Here is a 25925-nt window from a genome sequence, read left to right on the forward strand (position 1 = left end):
TGCTATTTATACAACTGGAAATCAATGTACCGCTGTTATTAAAGCCAATTCAATAAAGCGATATGCTAGACATATAGACAATGGTGTAATTGAGTCTTCTTTTTTTATTTCTTTTTATGTAGAAAATGCTGCATTTACTACTACTGGTTCTGGTCTTTATCCTTTGGAGCTGCAGTCAAGATGCGGCAAGTATTGGTGTATGATGTCATGTGACCACACACTGAGTCATGTGACTATGCATAATTTTAAACATATAATATGTCAAGTATGAAATAGACAATACTACTTATACACGAAGACTTTCCTGCCTCCAAATATCAACCTGACTGGAAAAACCTTTTAAAACTTCAAAAAAAAAATTTCTTTAATTTATGTTGCATTTATCGGCAATAGGAAATGTATTATGTGAACTTTGTATTAAAAAAACGAAACATTTTGCAGTTCAGCATTATTAGATAGTTACAGTATTAGTTCTAATGTAAGGAAATTGTTACTAATTCTTACTCATTAAACATAACTTTGTACACTGTCTTAGCTTATTTTAGTGGAACATAAGTAGTTATCTTTTGCAATCAGTGATACATAGTTATTTGTAATTACTGATATACTGACCCATATTTATACTAGATATACATTCTATTGGAGATATTGCATTAAATATATGAATTCTATTATATTTCACCCTCTTTACAGTAGTTCTGTTTTTAGGACATCAGATTTATTCACATATAACAATATAACATAATCTTATGAACAGATAGCAATTTTATATGTTCTTAAAAAGAATATCTATATTTTTCATGTGTTCATTTTTATAAGAAAAGCAAGTTCATTTATAGATGATATTTATTTTCCATTTATTTACTATCATGAGTTTATATGATAGGATAAGAGAGCAATCTTTGTACATTTTTATAAATGTATGCCATTAATTATATTATTTCCAATTGTAAAAGACAACTGACTATGCTGGTGCTAGATAAATAAATGTTATTAATAATGTTAATTATATTACAGGAATATAACATAGTCTGCACAAGATACCCAAACAAGGAGAAAATAACAATAACCTCATTTTATAACTAAAATACAATATAACTAGGGTTAGATTTACCTCATTGGAGCCTGTTGACACATTACATTCGGCACCTTAATCCCTATCCATTAACCAGACCTAATGCTCTTATCACACAGACTGACACTACCCTGCATATTTACCCATATCCACATATAACCTTCCACATCAGGGGCCATATTTACTAAGATGCGGGTTTGAAAAAGTGGGGATGTTGCCTATGGCAACCAATCAGATTCTAGCTGTCATTTTCTAGAAAGTACTAAATAAATGAAAGCTAGAATCTGATTGGTTGCTATAGGCAACATCCCCACTTTTTCAAACCCGCATCTTAGTAAATCTAGCCCTAGATGGTTTATCCCAGTCCTTCTGTTCCTCCAAAATAATTAAATAAACATTGTGCAGAGAAAAATTCAATTAAGCCACTCCTAGACACAGGCCTACTGAGCCTAACGCTTAATATAGGACTGGATAAAACAGTATATTAACTTGAATAATAAATGTTGGATAAAACAGAAATGTATTTATTTCGAATACTGGCAAAAAAAAAATAGAATAAAGCCAAATGGCTACAAGTATTGAATTAATTCCAGAGAAATGAGTAAATGGCAAGTATAAAGGTGCTTAAAATCAAAATTAAAAAACATCTAGTAAAAAGTAATTAGAGGTAAATTTACTATTGTTTAATTAATTTTGGCCGTTAAACTTATCTTGCCTCTCAGTAGTAATAAAGCCTTTGCTCTGCTTCTGTAACAGCCTAATGCTGCTCAGCATGTGGTCTATTCCTCTGTCAGTGAGGTCTATTCCTCTGTCAGAGAGCCCTCTTAATGGCTGCCCATCTTTAAGTAGGGGGGCTTAACGAACATAAAGAGCGTTCATGATGGGACCTCCTCAGGGGCAGTCCATATCAGCTACAAGGTTTTTTTATTTTATTTTTAATCCATATGAAATTAGTTAACTCAAGAATGGAAGATGAAACCAGGTAAATGTATATTAATTCCACTGCTCTTTAGAATTGTTTTTAATACAATTAAGTAATTTATTATTTCGGTGGCAATACAATTTAGTAGTTTATTTATTATATGGAGCAATATTTATTGGTTTAATAAACAGTGGCAATATTTACTTATAAATAAGGGTCATTATTTATTTAATATACAGAGGCACTATGATTTCTTTCTCAAATAATGGAGCACTACTACAGATTTATTTATTAATGGGGCACCATGCTATATTTATTATTTTATAAACATTTTATCACTATGTATTATTTCCTTGGTTCCCACTGATCATGGGTTCCAGGAATGTCCCAGTGCTACTTAGCATTGGCTTGCACATCTCTAGGTGTCGGTGCCCGAACATTTGTTCAGCCCCCCCTGCCCTAGAGGACTGGACCCAATGTGAAGTAGTACTTAGCTATTACAGAAGGGAAGGAACTTTTTTTATTTATTTTTTTCCTACTAGTGTGAGGCAAAGTAGCTCCAACCACATGCAGAACATGATTAAAAAGATAAGATGGAAGCAAAGGATGTAGAAGAGACATCACATGAGAGAAACCACGTCATATATCAGATAGAAAAATTTTTGTACTTTGGGTCTCATTGAGCGTAATTTGCAGCCTGAATGTAGAAGTAAAATGTGGGCCCAAAAATTGTGTTCTTATTTGTTTATCTTGGGTTATATTGGCCATGTTGGGTTACATATCTTAAGACATGTGCAACTGAACATAGTGTGTTAAATGCAACTGCATCAAGATATGTTTTCTTATACAACTGTTTATTTGGGCAGAATAAAATTCAACATACAATGGCACACAATAGTATACAAGCAGACACTGGAATGTACAAATCATTTTTCATATTTTTTGTGGAAAAGAGAGAAAGGAAAACATAAGGGAGGAGGGGAACTAGAAGGATGGTGAAAGGGAAGGAGGGAAAGGGGTAAGAGAGCAAAGGAAGGGAAAAAAAATTTGAAATCCCTGAATTCCAAATAAGCTATTTATCATACAATAGCACAGATATTAAAACTTTATTAAACCTTTACCACTATTGGCACTAGTAAATGAGAAAGGGCAGGAGGCACGTAACATGGGGGGGGGGGGGGGGCAACCAAGAGTACATGGACATAAGTTAGATCACCTAGAAGCCAAGTAGTAGAGTCTTACTTCTGCATACAATGCTACATTTGGTATAAAAACTTTTAAATTCTTTTCCAGATCATAAAACGTAGAACATCTATCAAAATATATGATCTCTAGTAGCTCCAGCTTAATTTCTGTGACTGTTGGAGAGAGATGTGAGGTCCATTTTCCCAAGACAACTTTCATTACTAGTGTAGTAACAATCGTGAGCAAATGAAAGGTGGCATTAAGAAAGACTATTACTCTATTCCAAATTTAACAAAGTCCAAAAATGATGTATGAAAGGGGCTTCATGTTTTCTGCATTTGGGACAAATACCAATTTCTGAGGACACTATATGCTTCCTCTGGGCTTGTGCCATACATTCTTTATTTATTGTTTTCAAATGATTTTCTTGAAGCCTTGCTGAGCTTAGAGCTTTCATAGAATGTTCCATATAAGCTAGTAATTCATCTGAGGGCCGCAGATCCGAAAAATCTCATCTGTGTCATATCAGTAATAATCAAAACTGAATATAAGAACTTAGGGCCTGATTCATTAAGGATCTTAACTTGAGAAACTTCTTATTTCAGTCTCCTGGACAAAACCATGTTGCCATGCAATGGGTGCAAATTAGTATTCTGTTTTGCACATCAGTTAAATACTGCTTGTTTTTTCATGTAGCACACAAATATCACCTTTAAATTTCAGTGTACAAATAAGCTATCAAGTATTTTTGTGCTACATGAAAAAACAGTCAGTATTTAACTGATGTGCAAAACAGAATACTAATTTGCATCCCTTGCATTGTAACATGGTTTTGTCCAGGAGACTGAAATAAGAAGTTTCTCAAGTTAAGATCCTTAATGAATCAGGCACTTAATCCTAAATTTACGGATATGAAAAAATAAAACCAGCAATGATTCAAGGTTCTCTGGGGGGTATCCTGAATGCATCAAGATATGTTTAATGTACAACTTGATGATGACTGGTGTCTTGATGTAAAATAATGAAAATAGAAACATTTTTAGAAAAAACCTCCATGCCCCTCTCCTGGCATGGGATGATGGACCACTAATAAAGGGGACAAAAAATGTAGGGTGCCCCTGCAAAAGCTACAACCATCACTAGGCTATGACAGGCTGCTTTGGTCAATCTGTAATTGCTGCAGCTTGGGGTTCACCTGTCCTACTGGGACGCAGTCCGATTCTGTTCATCATGGGGATCTGGGCGGTGGAAAAATGCTGCTAATCCTAAGAAAAAACAACCCCATCCTCATAGCACTAGGGCCCAACACCCCTGGGCAGTGTGTTTTGTCCTGGAAGCCAAAAACAACTGCTTGTATATACATGCACTGGTAGAACCACCAGCTTAACCATGGCTGACAGAGATACTGGTGATGAATCTTTCTCCCTCATATGACTTTATCCCACACTAACACCAAATTCCCTTTTTGCAAAAGACTGGTCACTGATCTCAATGTACTCCTGTGTGAATGGGTTTGGACTCCATATTATGAGCTTTGTCCTATTTATGCCCCTATTTGCTGGCACTATATAAATGTTGATGATTATGAATATGATGAGTTCACTCACATATGAAGTTAGTTTTTTTGTTTTCTCCTAATGTTTTCTTGTAGATAATATGAGGTGGTTCTGGACTTTTTGATCTGATCCAAATTACATCCATCTATTACAATTTGACCCTCAAAACAGGCTCCTTGATCAGAATGAATTCTCTATAGCCACAAACTTGGAACATTTTTTCCAATTAACTTTGGGAATAAATTAAGCCACCTGGGGCCTGATTCATTAAGGATCTTAAATGAAGAGGATTCTTATTTCAGTCTCCTGGACAAAACCATGTTACAATGCAAGGGGTGCAAATTAGTTTTCTGTTTTGCACATAAGTTAAATACTGACTGTTTTTTCATGTAGCACACAAATATCAACTTTAAATTTCAGTGTACAAATAAGCTATCAAGTATTTGTGTGTTACATGAAAAAACAGTCAGTATTTAACTTATGTGCAAAACAGAACACTCATTTGCACCCCTTGCATTGTAACATGGTTTTGTCCAGGAGACTGAAATAAGAATCCTCTTCATTTAAGATCCTTAATGAATCAGGCCCCTGGTCCTTAACTGGCACAACTACAGACAATTTGGTAACATGGTTTGTCATGACCAATATATATTTTTCAAAAATATTTGATTTTTCTTTCAATAAATAATGGGCATCAAGATTTTTTTCTTAAACAGGTTAGACAAATTACGACAAAAATGAGGGGGTAACATCAAAAAGGGAAAGGCAACAACCAAACCTTGTAAGGCAGGAGACAGAGCAAATACAAAAACATCAATAGCAGTCATCAAGATTTTTAACAGAAAATAGGATTCAATGGCCAGGACAGATTGTTCCCCAGCTTTGACCAAATTACATTCTTTACAGGTACGAAACAGACTTTCAAACAATATTCAGTATTTCTGTATGGTTGAAATATCATTGTACTTTCTCAGCTGTTTTGCCATCCAAAGCCAAGTGTTCCACCCCTATAATGTCAGGATCCCACTATTTGGTTGGAACTAAATTTGTCCATACTTGACATTGCTCATGTCATTGTTATTAACATTTATTTATGTAGCTTCAGCATATTCCGTAGTCCTTTACAATTGGTAACAAATGCAGTAATAAAACGGAACTGGATATTAACAGTTAGACAAAGCAGTAAGAGGACTTAATACGAGGATGAATTATTTTTACTGCTTGAAAAAAAAAAACATATGCTAAGGTCTTTTAAAGCTAATTTTGTATCATGTAAGACACGGAGTGCAAATAAATTCTGCAGTATAAATTCTGCATATCTAAACAATCCCACAGACATAACAGCTTGCATTGCTTGGTAAATGCCACTTGCGCAAGTACTATAATGTCCAGAAATTCAAACCTATGTTCTAACAGCAACTCCGCTTGTTGATTGTTTGTTGTAACTACTGGCTGGATGTAATTGTCAACACATTCACGTACATATGGATGAGTTATTTTATGAAGTTGGGCGTTTCTGTATCTCTTCCTTCTCTTCGTCCCCATCCACAGGGTAACGAGAGAGAGCATTGATCTCACTATTGGACTGAATTGCATTTGATATTGAATTTTGCCACCTGAGCAACCCACCTTTGCTGAGGTGCATCTAATTTAGGTGAATCCAGATTAGTTAGACCAGTGGTTCCCAAACTAAGCTCCGTGGCTCCCTGGGGTACCGCAGCGATCTCACATGGGTGCCACGGCCAGGGCCAGTGGTAAGACTACTTGGTAATTATTTTGACTTAGGGGTGCCTTGAAAAAATTATGGAGACCCCAAGGGTGCCTCGAACTGAGAAAGTTTGGGATCTAATAAGTTAGACTAATGATGGGCAACTTGGCCTACCTGCCCACTGCACGCCCTCCTTCTCCAGGTATGGCACGTGGTCTCCCTGCACTGAGCAGAGGAGGATAGGTGAAGTTGGCTGCCCTGATTCTGCCTCATTCTTTGCATATTACAAAGCAGAGAATAAAAACAGGAGCAGCCGGTTGGGGGGTTGCGGGTAAAGGCCTAGCGGGCTGCAGGCCACCTGTTGCCCACCACTGAGTTTGAGGATTCAAACTTTTCTTTCATGGATCACACAACAGCCAAAGTTCTGATTTTAACATTTGCTGGATTCTTTTTGCTATCTTATTAAATAAACCACTCAGGGGCGAACGCAGGATTTAGAAGGGGGGGTTTCCGCCCCCCCCCCCCCCCCCCGAAAAAAAAAAAAAGCAGCATCCGCGGCAGTGCTGTATTATACTACAATACAGCACTGCCACGTACGCTTCTTTGACAGCGCCGCGGCTGCTGTACAGTACCGTTGGTTCGCGGAGGGGAGGGGTTTCTGGAGAACCAAAAACCCCCCCTGCGTGCGCCACTGCCACTCTTTCTCTTACTGAACCTGGGAGAGTATGCACCATCAGTGTGTAGCATGAAATGTTTTGTAAAGCTGCAGAAGATAATAAGGATACCTGGTTTAGTTTTTCTTTAAATAGATTAAATGGTCACTATTTTTCTTCTTTAATTTAAAGACTGGTTAACCACGTGTGATTGGGAAAGGTCCCTCTATGATCATCTGGAGTATGAGACTTTTTATTTTACTTGTCTCCTGCATCACACATCAACAGACTTTCTGTCATTGCCAGCTATTAGTATTCTGCCAGTAAATGCATTGCCATTTCCCGGCTGCAGCTCACTGGCACTCGTTATGTGCCCACTCAGCCTATCAATATTTGACATGTCCCTTTTCATGTCCCTGATGCAACTTCCAATCAGAATCTCACTGCGTGTGCAAGGGCAGTTGTGGAGATGCTGCAAATGCCGGCACACTTTTGTGCCCAGTATGCACTTAAAACCCTCACCCTGAAATAAGTAAGACTAGCAAAAATGTGAGTTTACTACTCACAAAGAAAAAATACACAAAATCATAAGTTGAGTAATTAACTATTAAAAAAGGAAAAAGAGGCAAGCAAACTTCTGAAATGTATCATCATCAGCAGCAGCTATTTATATAGCGTCACTAATTCTGCAGCACTGTACAGAGAACTCACTCACATCAGTCCCTGCCCCATTGGAGCTTACAGTCTAAATTCCCTAACATACACACACAGACACAGACACAGACAGAGAGAGAAAGACTAGGGTCAATTTGATAGCAGCCAATTAACCTACTAGTATGTGTTTGGAGTGTGGGAGGAAACCAGAGCACCCGGAGGAAACCCACGCAAACACAGGGAGAACATACAAACTCCACACAGATAAGGCCATGGTTGGGAATTGAATTCAGGATGTGCTGTGAGGCAGAAGTGCTAACCACTAAGCCACCGTAATCAGGGCCGGATTAACCCTAGGGCTAACTGGGCTATAGCCCAGGGGCCTCGGGCATCCAGGGGGCCCTTGAAAGTGCTCAGCAGCAGTATTGCTCGGTCGGGGGCGGGGCGCTCCCGGCGCGATCAGTGCTGCTGAGCACTTTCACTGCGGTCCTTCCCCGGCGCGCTGTAGTTTCCTTACTGAGGAGATGGCGTGAGTCTCACTCTCACGAGATCTCCTCAGTAAAGAGCGCACAGTGCGCCGGGGAAGGACTGCAATGCCAGGAGAAGAAGGTAAGTGCCTTGGGGGTGGCTCGGCTTACCAGGGGGGAGGGGGCGGCTCGGATCACGGGGAGGTGGGGGGCCCTCACGCGGGAATGGAGGCCCCCTTAGCCCAGGGGCCTCCATTCCCTTAATCCGGCCCTGACCGTAATGCATATTCCCTTAATTAAATAGCTAATTGCTTATGACTGGTAAGTCTTATTCTTCCCATAGATAGTTTAGTAACTCTAACCTAAAATAAAGGTACATTTTAATAAGGCTATCTACACCTTTGTATTAAAATTTAGCATTTAAGATGTGTTTCTAACTCAAATTAAGTGCATGTAAATGTTTGTGAATAGAAAAATGATTCTACCAAATTACATATTTTCTTATTTTAACTTGCGTTAAGCTGCGGTGTGTCTGTTTGTTTTACGCTACTTGTTCCATGTCAGATAGTCTGATATGTGTCAATGAAGCATACTTACCAACTCTCACGGAATGCCCGGGAGACTCCCGAATTCCGGGTAGGTTCTCCCAGACTCCCGGGAGCGCTGACAATTCTCCAGCATCTGCCCCCTTCCTAGTGATGTGGGCAGATTTGAAGCCTCCATGATGCAAATCTCCGGGAATCACATAATTTTGGCCCGTTCCCATACTAAAATGACGTGTTTGCGTCATTACGTCACATGAGGCAGGGCCAAAATGACGCCATTCATGGAGCCCCGCCCCCTCACGCCCACCTCTACACTGAGACTCCCGGAGCCGATCGTTAAAGGTTGGCAACTATGCAATGAAGTTTAAAACTTACATTCATCTCAATAGGAGCACATCGTAAACACAAAGCTTACATATGTTTTTCCACGTGTTCGGTTGACCAAGATTCTGTTTTGTCACAAGCTCATATTGAAGAAAATCACAGACTGATCTCATTTGTAAAAGCATTACATGAATACATACATTTAATGTGGTTTATATGATTATTTTTTTTTACTTGCGTTTTAACATATACTAAAAAAAAACCACTACAAATGCAACAGAATCATGTTGGTCATTGTAACTCCATTTCTTTTAAATGAGACCCAAGAGTTTACAACATTAATTTTTTAATTCTATAGTAATGCAGAACATTTCTTCACATCATTTAAAGAGTGAAACATATTAAGTTGAAGACAACATGGAAATAGGATAAATGCTAAACTGAACTATAATTTGTTTCTCATTTTCTTGCTATACAATGTAACTGATCTCACATAATAACTGGCTTTATTAGTATTTTATTTTATTGATCCTATTTGACGTCTTTCAGATTCAGCTTGTATCTCTAGTATTAACATTGCAGAAACTAAATTAGTTTCGAAAAAGAGAAAAATCAAATGCGTTAGGGAATTGTTGTTAATATAGCTTGATAATCTTAATCATTATATCTAGGAAATTATATTGTATTTCACACAATAATAATTTGACACTTTTATTAGCTAAAAATCCCCGGGCTAACAATGGTGCGTAAGGGATGTGTTAATTAAGAGTGCCGCAAATATTAAAAGTGCCTGCATACAAATTCTTCAATCATCCTAACAAGGTGTTCTACAGCAACGGCAGTTTAATGCATTTCTTCCTGGCCACAAAAAAAAAAAAAGAGTCAAATACAATAAAGTGTGCCGTGTTTCATTTCAAAATAAATTACACACTGGGTTATTTTATTCAGCCAATTTGTGTGCTGCTACTAAATTAAACGAACAATGAATACCATAAATGTAATTGGCCTACTGTAAAATATCTGTATAAGAGACTGTATGAGTATAAATCATATCTTGATCAGAGCATACTGTAGTGTGTCTTCAACAACCAAGAATTCTCTTGGTTTATTACTGAGGTCATTAGCAGTCACTCAGTAAGACTGGCAGTGGTAGTACAGTTTAGTTGAACTACAAGTCCCAGCATGATCTACAACACAGGGGTTGAAGAATGGTAACTGATAGACAGCTACCGGCAGACCCATCTTGTTCTGTATCGACTGCGAATGTTAGCTGATTTTTTTTCTGTAATAGCATACTTCACAGAAGTAATACAAAATATACAAAATAAAGGAAGTAGTCATAGTTATGACAGCCAGCTTGTGCAGTGCACAGTGCATAAAGCCACTAACTTTAAATGCTGAACTGTGCAAGAGGCAGCACAAAGCACTCATCACTCCTGGGGGTACGTTTACTAAACTGCGAGTTTGAAAAAAATGGAGATGTTGAATCTAGCAACCAATCAGATTCCAGCTGTCATTTTGTTGAATGTACTAGATAAATGATAACTAGAATCTGATTGGTTGCTATAGGCAACATTTCCACTTTTTCAAACCTGCGGTTAAGTAAATATAATCCTTGGACTTATAACTGTATCAGCACCACATACATGGTCCTGGCTTTAGCTCTCCATCTGTTTTTAGCAATTCAATGTGCAAACAGACACATCAGGCGGTAAATGTATCAAGCTGAGAGTTTTCCAGCGGGTTTGAAAAGTGGAGATGTTGCCTATAGCAACCAATCAGATTCTAGCTTTCATTTTGTTGAATGTACTAGATAAATGATAGCTAGAATCTGATTGGTTTTTCAAACCAGCTGGAAAACTCTCAGCTTGATACATTTACCCCCAGGTCTAGTAACTGTCCTACTGCTACCCATTTACATCCCATCACACTCATGCCATCCTCCTAAACCTGCATGTGCAATCAGGACATTCAGTGTAGCCGAAAGGAATTTAGGCAAGTTCCAGGGAAGCAGAGGCATTTGGATGCCTGTTCGGGGTTTTGATTGTGGAACTAGAGATGTGAAAAATGTAACTGCCCTTCCCCAAGAGCAAATGCACCAAAACATATAAAAGATATCAGTCCCTCACACTGGATGGATATAATATGTGTGTGAGGTGGTTTTCTTATTTTACCATCCTTTCAATGTTAGTATGGACATATTTACAAAGGCACAATAGACACTTCTGGATCCTAACCAGCAGTATACAGACAGCTATATTAAGTTGAAATAAAATAGCCAAGGTAGTAAGAATGAGTGGTTACTCTCAGATGTAGATCTTTAAAGCTAGTGTAATAAACGCATTAGATGGCCTGCCAGTGCTGAAAACACAACAACAATATGTCATTATAAAAATGACTTTATTTTAAACAAATTAATACATAGGAAAACACTATATAGTATATGATCAAGAGGCTTTTGTAAGAATACAGTCAAAGCTGTCCAAACAAGCTGCAACCTATAGCAAGAAACCAGAGATGAGATTTTTAGTCTAATTTGCAGAAAACAAATAAAATTGCCTATAATATAAGGAAGCTATAATTTAGTTTGTAAAATGTTTATTCCAAAACTGTGCAATATGCAGTTGTTGCTCTTTTGTGATCAGTCATCTTCTCTTAGAACCTATATATATATATATATTATATAGTATGACATTTTAATTTAATGTTTTATAGAATGAAGAGATTTTGGACCAGAATGGTGATTCAGTGACCATATTATAGAAGATGAAACTCCCCCCGTGGCTGTACACCTTGAATGTAGAGTAGTGGTAAATGGGGCCCTCTAGTGTTACTGTCTACGGAAATAATCTCACAATCCTCATTGATTTCACTCTGGCTCTAGTCTTTCACAGTGAACGAGTCACTCAGAAATTATACTCTCTCAATCAATCAGAGGATCAGTGTTATCTCAATGTGATACATATGGAAGTGCATATATAATGTCATTAGTCTTCACATTATAGTCTTCAGATGGGCACTATATGCTCAAGAATCCTAGAAATAACCATTTTTCTGATCATCTTATAGGCAAAGTGTTTCTCTCCAAGTTAAAGGAGAATGCTTATTAACATATAAATAAGTATTAGATTTATCATGAGAAAGCTTTCTTGAGCTACTATCTAAATAAACAAAACCAAAACACCATTTGCTTTTTTTGTATTTTAAATAAAAAGGGATGACATAATGGAACGTAATGCATTCAATCATTCTGCGAAAATAATGTTTTGAATAGTGATCTGTGAACTGTTAGATTATTAGTATTACTATGTAATCTTAAAGTAAACATCCTAATGTGCATCCTTTTCATAAAGGAAATTGAAAGGAATTAAATTACAATATATTTAAACGTAGAAATCCCTGAAATCCGGAATTATGCATAAAAATAAACAGCATTTTTTTTATTTATTTTTTGCAAGAGTTAGAAATTAGGCCTCCTCTGTTTCATTTTAATAGGCAAGTTGTTAATATTCCGATTGGCATTCAGAGGATTTGTATTCTGCTGAATCCTTAACAAAGTCTTAAAAGTTTGTCTACATTAAAATAACCTTCAGGGATTTCATTTAATGAACTGCAATAGAATGATACTTATACAGGGGCACAGTGTATAGTCCTGGCTACTAAGTCTCTGCTTTTTCGGCACGGTCATGCAGCATTTTGGTCCATTTTACACTGCGCAACATTTTGAACACTCTGGGGCATTTACTAAACTGCGGGTTTGAAAAAGTGGAGATGTTGCCTATAGCAACCAATCAGATTCTAGTTATCATTTATTTAGTACATTCTACAATATGACAGCTAGAATCTGATTGGTTGCTATAGGCAACATCTCCACTTTTTCAAACCGTTTAGTAAATATACCCCCTGTGTGTAAATGAGGCTGCATGGATGATCTCGTAGGTTTGTTTAGGCCATTTGCACAAACCTAGGAGGATTCACGCCCATCTCACTCACATATTAAGACCTGCTATGCATATAATATGAAAAGAGAGTTTGGTTGCAGTTGCTAAGCAGAGTGAGAATATTGCTCCTCTGTTTTCTTAATATGCAATTACAGCTAATTAGAAAGTGGCCTACCTGTTGCTACGCCTGCACTAATGTACAGGCCATGCTCTGAGATAAATATACACTGAGCAAATGTTCTTCCATTGCAACAACACTGATCAATCATAAGCAATGTGTTTTAATTAAAATTCCAGCTCCTCCAAAGCCGCACAGCAGGCTCTCTATAGAGGAACACTGCCCTCCTGTGTACAGATTCATCACAAATCAGCTTCATTTTGTAGGGCACATAAAAAAAAAGAAAGGAAAGGAAAAACGTGGCTGCTCTGGATTACTATCCAAACACATATTATTATTATTTATTAAGAGCACAGACACTTAATTTAAATGAATTAACAATAAACGTTAGAAGCAGCATTTTACTCACTGGAATACAAATATAATTTTCAAAATCAAAACTGACAATGACCTATTTAAGGTTATACGACTGTGACACAAAGAAATAGACAAATTACCCATCCCTGAGCACAACATCTGTTAACGCACTGTTTGCTTAGCAGCAGCAGGATGAATGCAAACCATGGACTCACTTGGCTGATGAGAGTTCATTACATTTCTTTTATTTGAATTCAATGTGAGCAACTTTTTTGGTCTATGTTGTGTCTCAAATGGGAAAGTTAAAAACTGCTTCCTATCTGTACATAAAGCTGCTGAAGAGATATCATGCTGTCTGCAACAAACCTGACTTGTGAACCATAGCGTCATATTTATAGAAATACATGAAACTATAAATGGCAGCGTCATCACTGCATGATATCACTTCCAGCCCTGATTAAATAAAAACAAAAGCGATTCTCCTGTTGGGATCTGTAAAACACACAGGGTACTACTTGGGAGTTTTATTGCTCAAAAGTCAACCTGGTGTAGCAAAGAAAACTATGAAAGCTTCACGGAGAATCAATTATTCCTATTTTGTGTGCAATAAGCTGTATATCACACTCACTCACTCACTCAAGTATAATAACACCATTATAGATTAATATAAAATGACACACTTTTACTTGTGTTACATATAGTTGGACACACCTTGGCAGAATTTCAGATATACACTGATATGCAGCACATGGCACTAAAGTAATACAACGCACAACAGAAAAGATGAAAGCATTGATATGAGGCAGCACAGTGGCTTAGTGGTTAGCACTTCTGCCTCACAGCGCTGGGGTCATGAGTTCAATTCCCGACTATGGCCTTATCTGTGTTTGTATGTTCTCCCCGTGTTTGCGTGGGTTTCCTTCGGGTGCTCCGGTTTCCTCCCACACTCCAAAAACATACTAGTAGGTTAATTGGCTGCTATCAAAATTGACCCTAGTTTCTCTGTGTCTGTCTCTCTGTGTGTTAGGGAATTTAGACTGTAAGCTCCAATGGGACTGATGTGAGTGAGTTCTCTGTACAGCGCTGCGGAATCAGTGGCGCTATATATATAAATGAATGGTGATGATGATTTATTTCGAACTTAGACATCACCTACAGTCTACATTGATTCAGTGACAGTATGCATTGTAATATACAGAACAACAACAGATCTTAGTCTTTAGAACACACTTATACATCTCCGTTATGACCCCTGTTTTTTGTTAATATAATCTTTTGGCTGCAAACATAATCTATGATCACTTTGCTCCTAGGCAGACATATGCATGCAATTTTCATGCAATTCTCATGTAATTCTCATGTTGCTAACTGGTATATATGGGCGTAGGGTAATATCCTTATACTGACAACATGTGAGCGTTTGACATAACTATACTACAATCTACGTTTTGAAATAATACTAAACTTCAATAAGTCTTATGCAGCATACATCTTTTACATAAGTTAGAAAGGTCCCATTTACTAACAACGGCCACTTTTAAAACGAAAAATACTGAATTAGACATTTGAACCCATCCACTCTTTAAAATGTTTGGCGATAGTAACAGCTCCACCCAATGTAGCGTTTAACTTACTTCAAGAAGACTAAATAAGAATAGGAACATTAAAAAAAACAAGAAAACAAAAAACAAGACATAGAGAAATGCACCCTATAGTATAAAAGCACTCTAATGTAGAGAAATAGAACAGGACTAATAGAAGCTAAGAAAAGACAGGACATTCAGGTCAATGTTTGCTGCTTTCCGGTGCCAAAGAAGATTTTAATGACATTTATTTTAATGGAAGCGATCTCTTCTACGTCAAGGTAGAATCTGTTTATTGAACAGGGGTCATAACGGAGATGTATAAGTGTGTTCTAAAGTATGGAATACATCTTGTTTTGGAAGAACAGACAAATGCCAGTCAAATCTCTAATTGTTATAACTTTACCAAGGGTGCTTTGTAAAAGCAATTTATGAATACCAAATCCAGTTAGATTAGTCTCCCCTTCATATTTCATGTTCAATGTTCCTCTAAGTAAAATATGCACTTTTCTTGCCTCATTCAGTTATGAGCGCTACGTAAAAGACAAGGGCACTTTTTTTTGATAATGCACATCTTAAACTTTTCATTAAACAACCGCATTTAAATTCTACCTTTTTCTGCACTCTGACATTTTTGTCTGGCATTTTCATTAATTTTGCGACATACATAAATGTAGCTGAAATGTTAACTGATCAATACTTTGTCTCTCTCATGTAGCACAAGAACACCATTCCCAGAGGAACACACAGCAGTACAGAAATTAAATGTGTAAAATATCAAATGTTAATGTTAAACACAGCAGCACTTATAACGACTGGAAAGGCTAAAACAATTCAAAATGGACAGATGGTACCACAAATTATCTACAATCACTTTTAAAGATTAAAGTTTGTCCTGCAGAATAATTCATTGACGCATGCTTAAGTGTGTCCTTTTACTGATGGCTCAGTTGTCCAATTATTTTTTTGCTCTCGTTACAATGAGAAATGAAAGCAATGAAGGAAGAGGAAGAAAGAAATGAGAGAGGGACGATGCTATCTTATAATGCTAGATTTGATGACGTTAAGTGAAATGCTTTGTTTAGCAGAGGTAAGGGGAGAAACTTTAAGGGTAGGTTGAACCACACTGAGCCAACACAATCTTTACCTTTCTTGAAGTTTAATGCAGGCATATATTTCTACTTGCTATTGTAAAACACTATGTTTGTCATAAGTGTGACACTACTTAATACTAATGGGAATGTACATTAGCCATAGTATAACCCAAGTAACCTGTCACCACTGAATGCCTTTTACTTTGATGCATCAAAACATATAACTCATTTAATAACCTGGGGCCTGATTCATTAAGGATCTTAACTTAAGAAACTTCTTATTTCAGTCTCCAGGACAAAACCATGTTACAATGCAAGGGGTGCAAATTAATATTCTGTTTTGCACATAAGTTAAATACTGACTGTTTTTTCATGTAGCACACAAATATCAACTTTAAATTTCAGTGTACAAATAAGCTATCAAGTATTTGTGTGCTACATGAAAAAACAGTCAGTAAACAGAATACTAATTTGCACCCCTTGCATTGCAACATGGTTTTGTCCAGGAGACTGAAATAAGAAGTTTCTTAAGTTAAGATCCATAATGAATCTTGCCCCTGATGTAAATAGCACATATGGTGCAGTAACTCATAGCAACCAATCAGATATCAGATTAAAGAAAAAAAATGCTATAAATGACAGCACATTTGTGTAATCTGCATCATGTTATTCAGTAATCTGTACAGTACAGTACATATAGTCTATATATCATTAGACTTTCTCCCTTAATATTACTTTTTTTGCCTGTTGGAAATTCTCATATGAACACATGAAAAGTTAAGGTTAAAAATCTAAGCACAAATACACTGTTATTTGCCTTACATGCGTAATATTGCATGATGATATTCATTTCCACTGTCACTTATTTTAAAGGGAATAAATACAAAAATAAGAAATGTTTGAGAGGAACCACGTTAGTATTTTTCCTGCCAAATGCGTCACTGCAGGGGTTAAATTCCTGAGGCTGCTAATCAGATGTTTAGCACTGTATACCTTCTTCCACAGACAAAGGTGAAGAACACGTACCTACTGCACCACCGACATGCATAAAATATAGCACATAAATTATAAACTACATTTTCTCATTAAAACTTAGTCTCACATTATTTTCTTCAGTGCATACCCAGAGATGACCTTTACCTGCTGCCAGTGAAGACCTGGCATAAGGTACATTATACGCATATGGCACTGATGTTCAATTTCTTCTCTTCAAATTAATTATGATTCTAACAATGTTCCAAGTGAAGGGAAGCCCCATCAGGCATATAGAGATTAAACTTCATTTTTTCAAATACCAAACCAAACCATATTACCTTAAAATGTCCTTGCACACTAGCGAAGTTAAACATTAAAGCAACAGTGCCTCCCAAATAGAGGAAATAAAGAATATGCCCTCTGTAGTCTTTTTTAACACTATAATATTAATAATTATAGATCACAGTACATGCCAAGTATCTAATAAAACGATTAAATAACTGTTCTTATTTATGATACATGTTAGCAAACAATTGTATCTAATGTCCATCTAATATCTCTATCTATCTAATAAATCTATCTTATGTATATCATCTATTTGTCTAATATCTATCTATCATCTATTTATCTCATATCTATCATCTATTTATCTCATATCTATATATCTATCTCGTATCTATCTATCTAATATCTTTATCCAATATCTAATATCTATTTATCTCATATCTATCTACCTATCTATCTACCTATCCATCTATCTATCATCTATCTAATATCTATGTATCTATCTAATATCTATTATCTATCTATCTATCTATCTATCTATTATCTAATATCTATCTATCTATCTAATATTTATCTATTTAATAACTATCTATCTATCTACCTATCCACCTATCTATCTATCTACCTATCTATCTCATATCTATCCATCATCTATCTAATATCTATGTATCTATCTAATATCTATTATCTATCTATCTACCTATCTATCTACCTATCCATCTATCTACCTACCTATCTATCTACCTATCTATCTCATATCTATCCATCATCTGTCTAATATCTATGTATCTATCTAATATCTATTATCTATCTATCTATCTATCTATCTATTATCTAATATCGATCTATCTATCTATCTTATATTTATCTATTTAATAACTATCTATCTATCTATCTAATTTTTATCTAATGTCTATCTATCTAATAATAATCTATCTAATATATATATCTATCTCATATCAATCTGTTATATTAATAATTTTAAGTTCCAGAGATATGCAGACATAGAGTCAGACAGAATCGTGGTACAGTATAATATTTTGATACACTCTGATGGACTGGGATTTAAATAATGTGTTAATGTGGACTCTTCATTAATTGTTGTGCACAGAGTTGGGTAGATGACATTTATAACTTACATTCCCTTTAAAAAAACAGAATGGATGAGATAATTATGTAAGACAGTAAAGGATTATCATACCAAGAAAGCAGCAAGACTCCTTTGGGGTGAGTCCCAATCAAAGCAACTGTTAATGTAGTAGGCAGCATTGATGAGCACCATGACACAACACTTCATGCGGATAAAGTTCCTCAGCAGTAGCTGCGAGAGAGATGAAAAGATGAAAATATTATCAGAACAATTAAGTCTCAGAGTGACCTGGAAGGTTGACAGCTACTTCTAGACAATCATAGTTAAAGGATGTTTTTTAAAGGAAGAGCTTGAAAAGGTTCAACACAGGGATCAGTTTAAATCAATAAGTAAAAGTAAAAGTCCAGCCTTTTACCACTGTACAACTAATCCATTTATTAAAGGTTTTTTGTATTGTTCTCCTAAACACTGCTGGATTTAGCCTCATGTGTGGCTTAATGTGACCAGGAGTGTGAGGGTACATAGAGACGGCCTTTGTACATGTGCTCGAACTTTGATAAGGATGGAAGATGAAGAAATGCGTCAGGTGAAAGAATTTTTAAAGAATTAGGAGAAGGAAATGAGAGGAAGGTATTCAATGTGATCATGGTGCACCTTGGACTGAGTGTTTTTACACTGCAAAATGTATCCCATTCAATGTATTGGACCAGACCACCAACTTTGAGATACAAAATGAAATCTTTTTGTGGAGTGAAAATGGCCATGTCCTCCTCCACATAGGAAGGAATGCCCCTAAAAATGTGCTCTCTTCATCCAGTTGTATAGTTTCAGTAATCTAACTACACAAAATTAATTCTTGTGCGCAAGGAACTCTGCCCCACTCCTCACCTTGGCCTGCACAAATCTCAGCTCTTCTGCAAATTGCAAAGCCGTGTATCTTGGTGGGAACCATGGGGCTCTATGCACAATTTAAGGAGTCCCAACACTGATTTTGTACATAACCAAATCACAATACAACAACTGTGGGGGTGACCTAATGACATTAACATGATTAATGGGACAGCCATGTCTGGATGTTTTAGCAAATGACAGAAAGCAGGCAAAGGAGAAGCAGTTACAAATCCATAGCTTATATCATACTATTGTCTCATCATGTCTAGTGTACATATTCCCTGTATTATTGAGAGTGTCTGTAAGAAGAAATAGAGAAGATGACTAAATATTCAGCAGCAAATTAGTAGACTATTTCCAAACACTGCCAGGATATCCTCAGAGGAACCACATAGCTCTTCATGTAAATTTATTTTTGCATTGCAGCTGGGGTTGAGCTCCATGTAGCCTTCAGATTGCGGTCCATCGACATTAAACGGTATTGGTAAAATATGCCCCATGAAAATATTACTTCGTCGATTTGGGTGATAATGCATAACTCTCGCAGATTTGGCTCCACTCTTTTCTTGGGTATTTAAATAACCACTAACAATAGTCTAAAAAACAGATTACATTATATGAAAGGGCTATTAGTTCCAATTAAAAGGCTTTGCAAAAGGTTAAATATATATATATATATATATATATATATATATATATATATATATATATATATATATATATATATATAGTATATTTGAGATAATGCTGGGACTTGGGGTATATGGATCTTCCATTTGCTTATGATCCTGTCTATTAAATAAAAAAACTACTCAGAATATCTACTAAGAATTTCACAAGACATTGCTTGTGTTTGGCTAGCCAACACGGAACCATTCAATGTCACATTTATTATTAAGAGTTACACAGGGCAATCATTTCCAATCAGTTAGGTAAGACATAATATTACACATGCAATTTTGAACATAATAAATTCAGCAATGGTATGGTAACGTCTACAAATATATTTGTGAATGATATACAATGTCCTTTCAAAATAATACACCAATTTGTAAGTTTTGCACAGTAGTCAACCTATAAACATTAGATATTTTCCCTTTTATATTTAGTGATAACTAATATTTTTTTTAACCAATCCTTATTAATTCTTTAACATAATTGACTTCTGCTTCCAATTTTCAAGTCTATTCAGTGTATGAGGAATATGTATAAATTGATTTGCAAAAGATTGCTGTCCATCACGTTCTCAGCAGGTGCAAACCATGGAACACCTTGCTTGGGGCTGATTTGTAAAGTTGCTTCCTTCTACACTGTTGGCTCTCTTAATTGCCAAGGTTAAAGGATGGAAATGAGTGAGATGTGACAGTTCTGGGACAAGTACAAATTCTTTTCTAACCCCTTGTATACCACGATGTCTGGGACCATTTTAACACTTCTGATATTAATCTCAGATTCTCCAATCTCTTATGTGATTTTACACGGTTTAAAACTCTACCTACATTAATAGTTAAATACAGTATATTGTGTCCAAAGCTAGTGTATGGTAGAATATCTGTCTCCACTTCCATCTACAACCAGCAGCGAGCCTGATTATCAATAAGCTCTCCTTGCAGATAGTTGGGTTTCATTCTTCATTTTGACTCAATATAATAGTAAAATATAAAATTTAGCATGAAATAGAAGCAGGGTCTGTCTGGCAGACTTTAGCCCGGGTGGCAAGCACACAGCACTGGCCCATAAGTAAGAGGCCCAGCCTTAAAGGGTCTTTTCGGTACAATATATATTTCATAACATAAAAGAGGCTATTTTAGTGTTACTTAATCAGCGTTACTTTATTATTATAAATGATAAATAATTAAAATAAATAATGTAACCAAAAACATATATATGCATAAATAACCTTTACAAAAATATATTCTATATTTTTATATATAATTAACTGAACGCCCAGTGTCATTGGGACTTACCGTTCAGCCACAGGGCGCCAGTGACGATTTCCACTGTCTAGCTATGCCTGGGAGGAGCGGCTGCGGCTCCGCATGCACAGCAGCTCCATTTCGCCAGTGATAGGCTATACAGCTGTCGTGTGGTGCTGTACAACGGGTTTAGCATGTTTACATGCTTTTGTCTGTTCATCGGTGGAGGTGGGAGGGGGGTTTAGCAATAGATTATATAATAATGTTCTATTACAGTACGAACCTAGTCGCTAATTTATCAAAGTGCAAAAAGCCATTTTGCTTTAAAAAAAATTATGTTTTTGCCAGCAAAATGGCTTGGTTCTGTACCGCAAAATACTAATAGAGTTATTGCTGCCGATAACCCCTGTTGGGGGAACCTATTTATCAAGCACTATTTATAGATCACCATACAAATAGCACTACACTATTTGTAGGATTGTCTATTCGCACAAAAAAAAATCTATTTTTTTAACAATAAAAATGAATAAGATAATATTAAAAAACTAAACATACACTTACCTTTCTTCTTGCTGTGCTTTCCTTGCTCTTGTCTGCAATAATAGCTGCAGGGGTGGGTGTTTGTCCTGTCCTGCCTAAGTGGGAGTCTCCTACTGTATTGGAAGCTCCCATTGTATTGGTGGGCAAGTCACCAGTATATAAAGAAAGTATATATATATAAATATATATATATATATATATATATATATATATATATATATATATATACAAGTTAACCCGTGCATGATACTCATGCATTCTAGTCAAATCAAGCTACTTAAGGTGTTAAAAAGGTTCTTGTCATGCATTTGGGCCTAGCCCAGGCCTAATCCACCAACCACTCCACACTGTCACCCCCGGCAACCACCAACCACTCCCAACTGTCACTTCTCCTTCAAGAAATATATATATATTTTTTTAAAATCTTTATAAACACTTTTAACAATTAACAAATTAAATTAACAAATTAAAAACATCTTAGTATACCAAATTTCAGCCCTTTCTGATTTTTTTTTTTCACACACACTAAGAATTTAGTAGGTCAGTGTATAACTCCGCCCAGCAGGTGGCGCTGCAGCTTGGTTTTATTTTTTCCACACACACACAGACAGACTAACACACGCCACTAAGCATTTATATTATAGATATATATATATAATTTTTTGATTTATATTAATTACTTATTTATTTTATTTATATATATATGTATATATTAATTTATAGATTTAAATATATTTATTTATATATTTATTAATTAATCTTTACCTACTTCATGGGAGCCTCCTAGTGAGATTGAGGCTCCCATGTATATGAATATGATTGGGGCTGCCCAATCATATCTAGAGGGCTGTACTTAGGGGGGAGGAGAGGCAGGACACAGGGTGTCAATCTGACACCCTAGCCCCTCAGTGATTTGCTGCTTCAGTGCTCCCGTAGGCTATGGGAGGAGCCCTGTAGCACTGTTCACGGAGCAATATTGTTGGCATTCTGTATATCCAATGCTGTCCACATATACAGAATGCTATCCAGTGCACAGGCGGACGCAGCACATGTCACTCGATGCGGCCACGTCATTCATTAATAAAATATTGTACTACATCTGCAAACAGCCAATCACAAGCAGTTCACTATTGCTGGCTACCATTACCATCATCATCCGCTATTTGCACCTGTCCTTGACCATCTGCAAATAAAACGGTTTGGACAAGTGTATATTTTTGTAATTTCGTGAACACACCTTTACTGTACTCGGACTGTAAGTTGGAATGCCCTGCACCATCCCAGCTCTACAGGTAAAGCAGGGGAGGGCTGGCATATTTTAGCCTGGGGGGGGGGGATGGGGCAATACTCAACTCAGTAGCCTATTAGGAACATTTTAAAGGAAAAACATACAGGTAGCTCAGTGACCCAGCCGAAGATAGCCCACTATGGGACCGGCCCCTGCCCAGCCTGCCCCTGGGCACAAGCTAACGTAAGTGCCAGACTCAAGTAAAGCTGCATATGTGTGTGGCCACTTTTCTGGACATGCGCAAGATGCACAACTGGCGCAGTACTCACTGGCCTGTTGTTCATCCCAATAGAGAGCTGGGAGCAGAAACTGCTCATATTTAGTTATTCCTGTAGTCTTTTCATGTTCACCTATTGTCAACCTAAACTTCAGCAAAGCTGCCACCTTTGTGCACACAGAGCTCCTGTATGTGTACATAAGGCACAAGGCTCACCAGCATGGAAAAGTCTCTTTTGTTCTGCACTCTGCTTGTTTGTCATAAGTGATCAAGATTTGTTTTTTTTCTCTTCATTGCATTTTTTATTTTATACTCTCATCTTGATTTGATGGGCCTATTTAAAGAAAGTAGCCTAGCGCTATATTACAAAAATAACTTGTCCAACGATCACGTTTATCTCAAATCTCTTCAGTTCTGACAAGTTCCTGAAATGTTTACATCACATTTAAACAAAAGTTTACACATGTTTACATTATATCTTTAAATGCTATTATTACCATCTCTTTTATATTAGGCAAACTCTTCTATAGGTTTACTGGTCTATTAATATAACATATAGATTCTGTTACCTTTTCTGTAGGCTAATTCCCATCCTATACAAACAACGTAAAAATTACTTTTTTTCCATTCTGCATCAGAAAATCCAATTTAAGCTCGACTATTATATGCTTTGCAAACAGTTATGACAAGAAGAGTGTCCTTTATAATGCTTTCAATGTCATAAAGCAGGAAGGCATTTATAATTAATATATTAGCAATATCTCTGTGTTGCAAATCTTATTAATGCTGATGAACATGCAGGGAAAGCAATTTGGGACGTGAGGGCATGCTGTGCAAATAATGCAGCACGGGAGGATGTAGAGTAAAATGTGACAGTTCGAGCAAGACAAGAACACAAATGCTCTTATGAAAGTATAACAGTGATATAGTGAAAGGCGTGTAAGTGCTCCTATAAATAAGCATGGCCAAAACAATAGAGCATTTAGATAAAAAGTAAAAGTGATCTTTTATAACTTCTCAGCAACTACATTAGAAACAAAAAAACTAGCAGTCAGTAGATGAAAAGCAAAATCATGTTCTTTAGTAATGCAATAATAATAAAAAAAACTAGTGTCATGGATGTGATACTTTTATTCGCCTAATATAATAAAAATCACTGTGAGGCTTCAGGACTTTATTATATATCTATATTTTATATAAATTATGTTGATATTACAAGACCAATATACAGGCGGTATTAATGTAAAATGTTAATGTAATGAAATCATTCAGATGCACCTGAGTATGACATAGTCAGTTTATTGAAAAGAAATATATTTTCCACATACAGAACAAATGAATGAACATGAAATCAAATCAGGATACAGCACTATTCCAGGTAACAATGCACGAAAAAATAAACCATAACAATAAAATCAAAGAACAATAAAATCTAAGGGAGTGATAAGGGCAGGACGTCTCTAAAAAAAAACTTCTCTAAAAACATAGGGGTAGATTTAGTAAAAATTCTAAAAAGGAATAGTAGAGGTGCTGCATGGTGCAGCACTCTAACATTCATAAGGGCCGCACATTACCCTTAATCTCAGTAATTAAACAATACATTTAAACAAAGAAAGAAACACCTATCTGTAATAACACATCAGAAAGCATTTAAACAAGTGCTACAAGCTACAACAAACAAAGCTGACAATAAAGCAGGAAGGAGCTGGGCGCCTCCAGGGAGGCTCGGAGGGATTATCCGTTACCCATCATGATAGAATTGATAGCTAGTATCTGATTGGTTGTTATGAGCAACACCTCCACTTTTCCATTTTAGAAGTCTTAGTAAATCTACCCTATAATCTGAGTTAATCAAAATGTTAAATTCTTCCCACTGGTACCACGTCACAATGTTTTTGGTTGGTCTGTTGTGTAGTTGTGAAGTATTGTATTGCTAAAGATTTGATCAAACAGATTATTTAAGGATAGCCATTCCTTAGTAAATGCTACAGCCACATCTAGAAAACTCTAAAACTCTAAAGATCGGACAAAAAAGACTTTGATGACAAGCATCCACCATTTTCAGGGTGTGACCATATAACCATGTGACAACCCCACCTTATGTATGAGAAGCAGTCCTACCAAAGTCATATCTTCAGGACACATCTAATGGCGGCCACACATTGTGCAGCTAATGCGTTGACCACTTTGGCCACCCAAATGGAGGGTCAGATTGGAAAGACTCAGTCATTAGGAAGCCACATTTTTTTTTAAAATTAAATATTTTTTATTGGATTTTTTTCCAAAACAAAATCATTGACCAGGGCCACCCAGCTAGCAAATTGAGGTTTCTCTTGGGCCTTCCACGTTTTTGCAATAATTACTTTGGCCAGGGTAAGGAGATTGAGAACATATATGGGAGCGCTTCTATCTAGCAAAAGATCCACACCTAAACCAAAGATACATGTTTTGGGGGACAGCAATGGGATCTTGATACCCGTATTTCTTATACCCTTCACTACTCGCGACCAAAATTTTCTGACGATAGGGCAACTCCAAAGT

At 36.5% G+C, this 25925-nt stretch overlaps 1 protein-coding gene across 5 annotated transcripts in view; it reads right to left on the reverse strand.

Annotated features, from left to right (window-relative positions):
* MCTP1 (multiple C2 and transmembrane domain containing 1) overlaps positions 1-25925 on the reverse strand; it is a 663759-nt gene that overhangs the window by 213312 nt on the left and 424522 nt on the right. For all 5 annotated transcript variants that reach the window (XM_075181055.1, XM_075181045.1, XM_075181079.1 and 2 more), the window contains one exon: positions 18644-18763. In XM_075181055.1, the coding sequence (XP_075037156.1) occupies positions 18644-18763 (120 nt within the window). The remainder of the gene's footprint in view (positions 1-18643; positions 18764-25925) is intronic.

Source organism: Mixophyes fleayi, chromosome 1 (genome assembly GCF_038048845.1).
Source record: "Mixophyes fleayi isolate aMixFle1 chromosome 1, aMixFle1.hap1, whole genome shotgun sequence".
In the NCBI taxonomy this organism is placed as follows: domain Eukaryota; kingdom Metazoa; phylum Chordata; class Amphibia; order Anura; family Limnodynastidae; genus Mixophyes; species Mixophyes fleayi.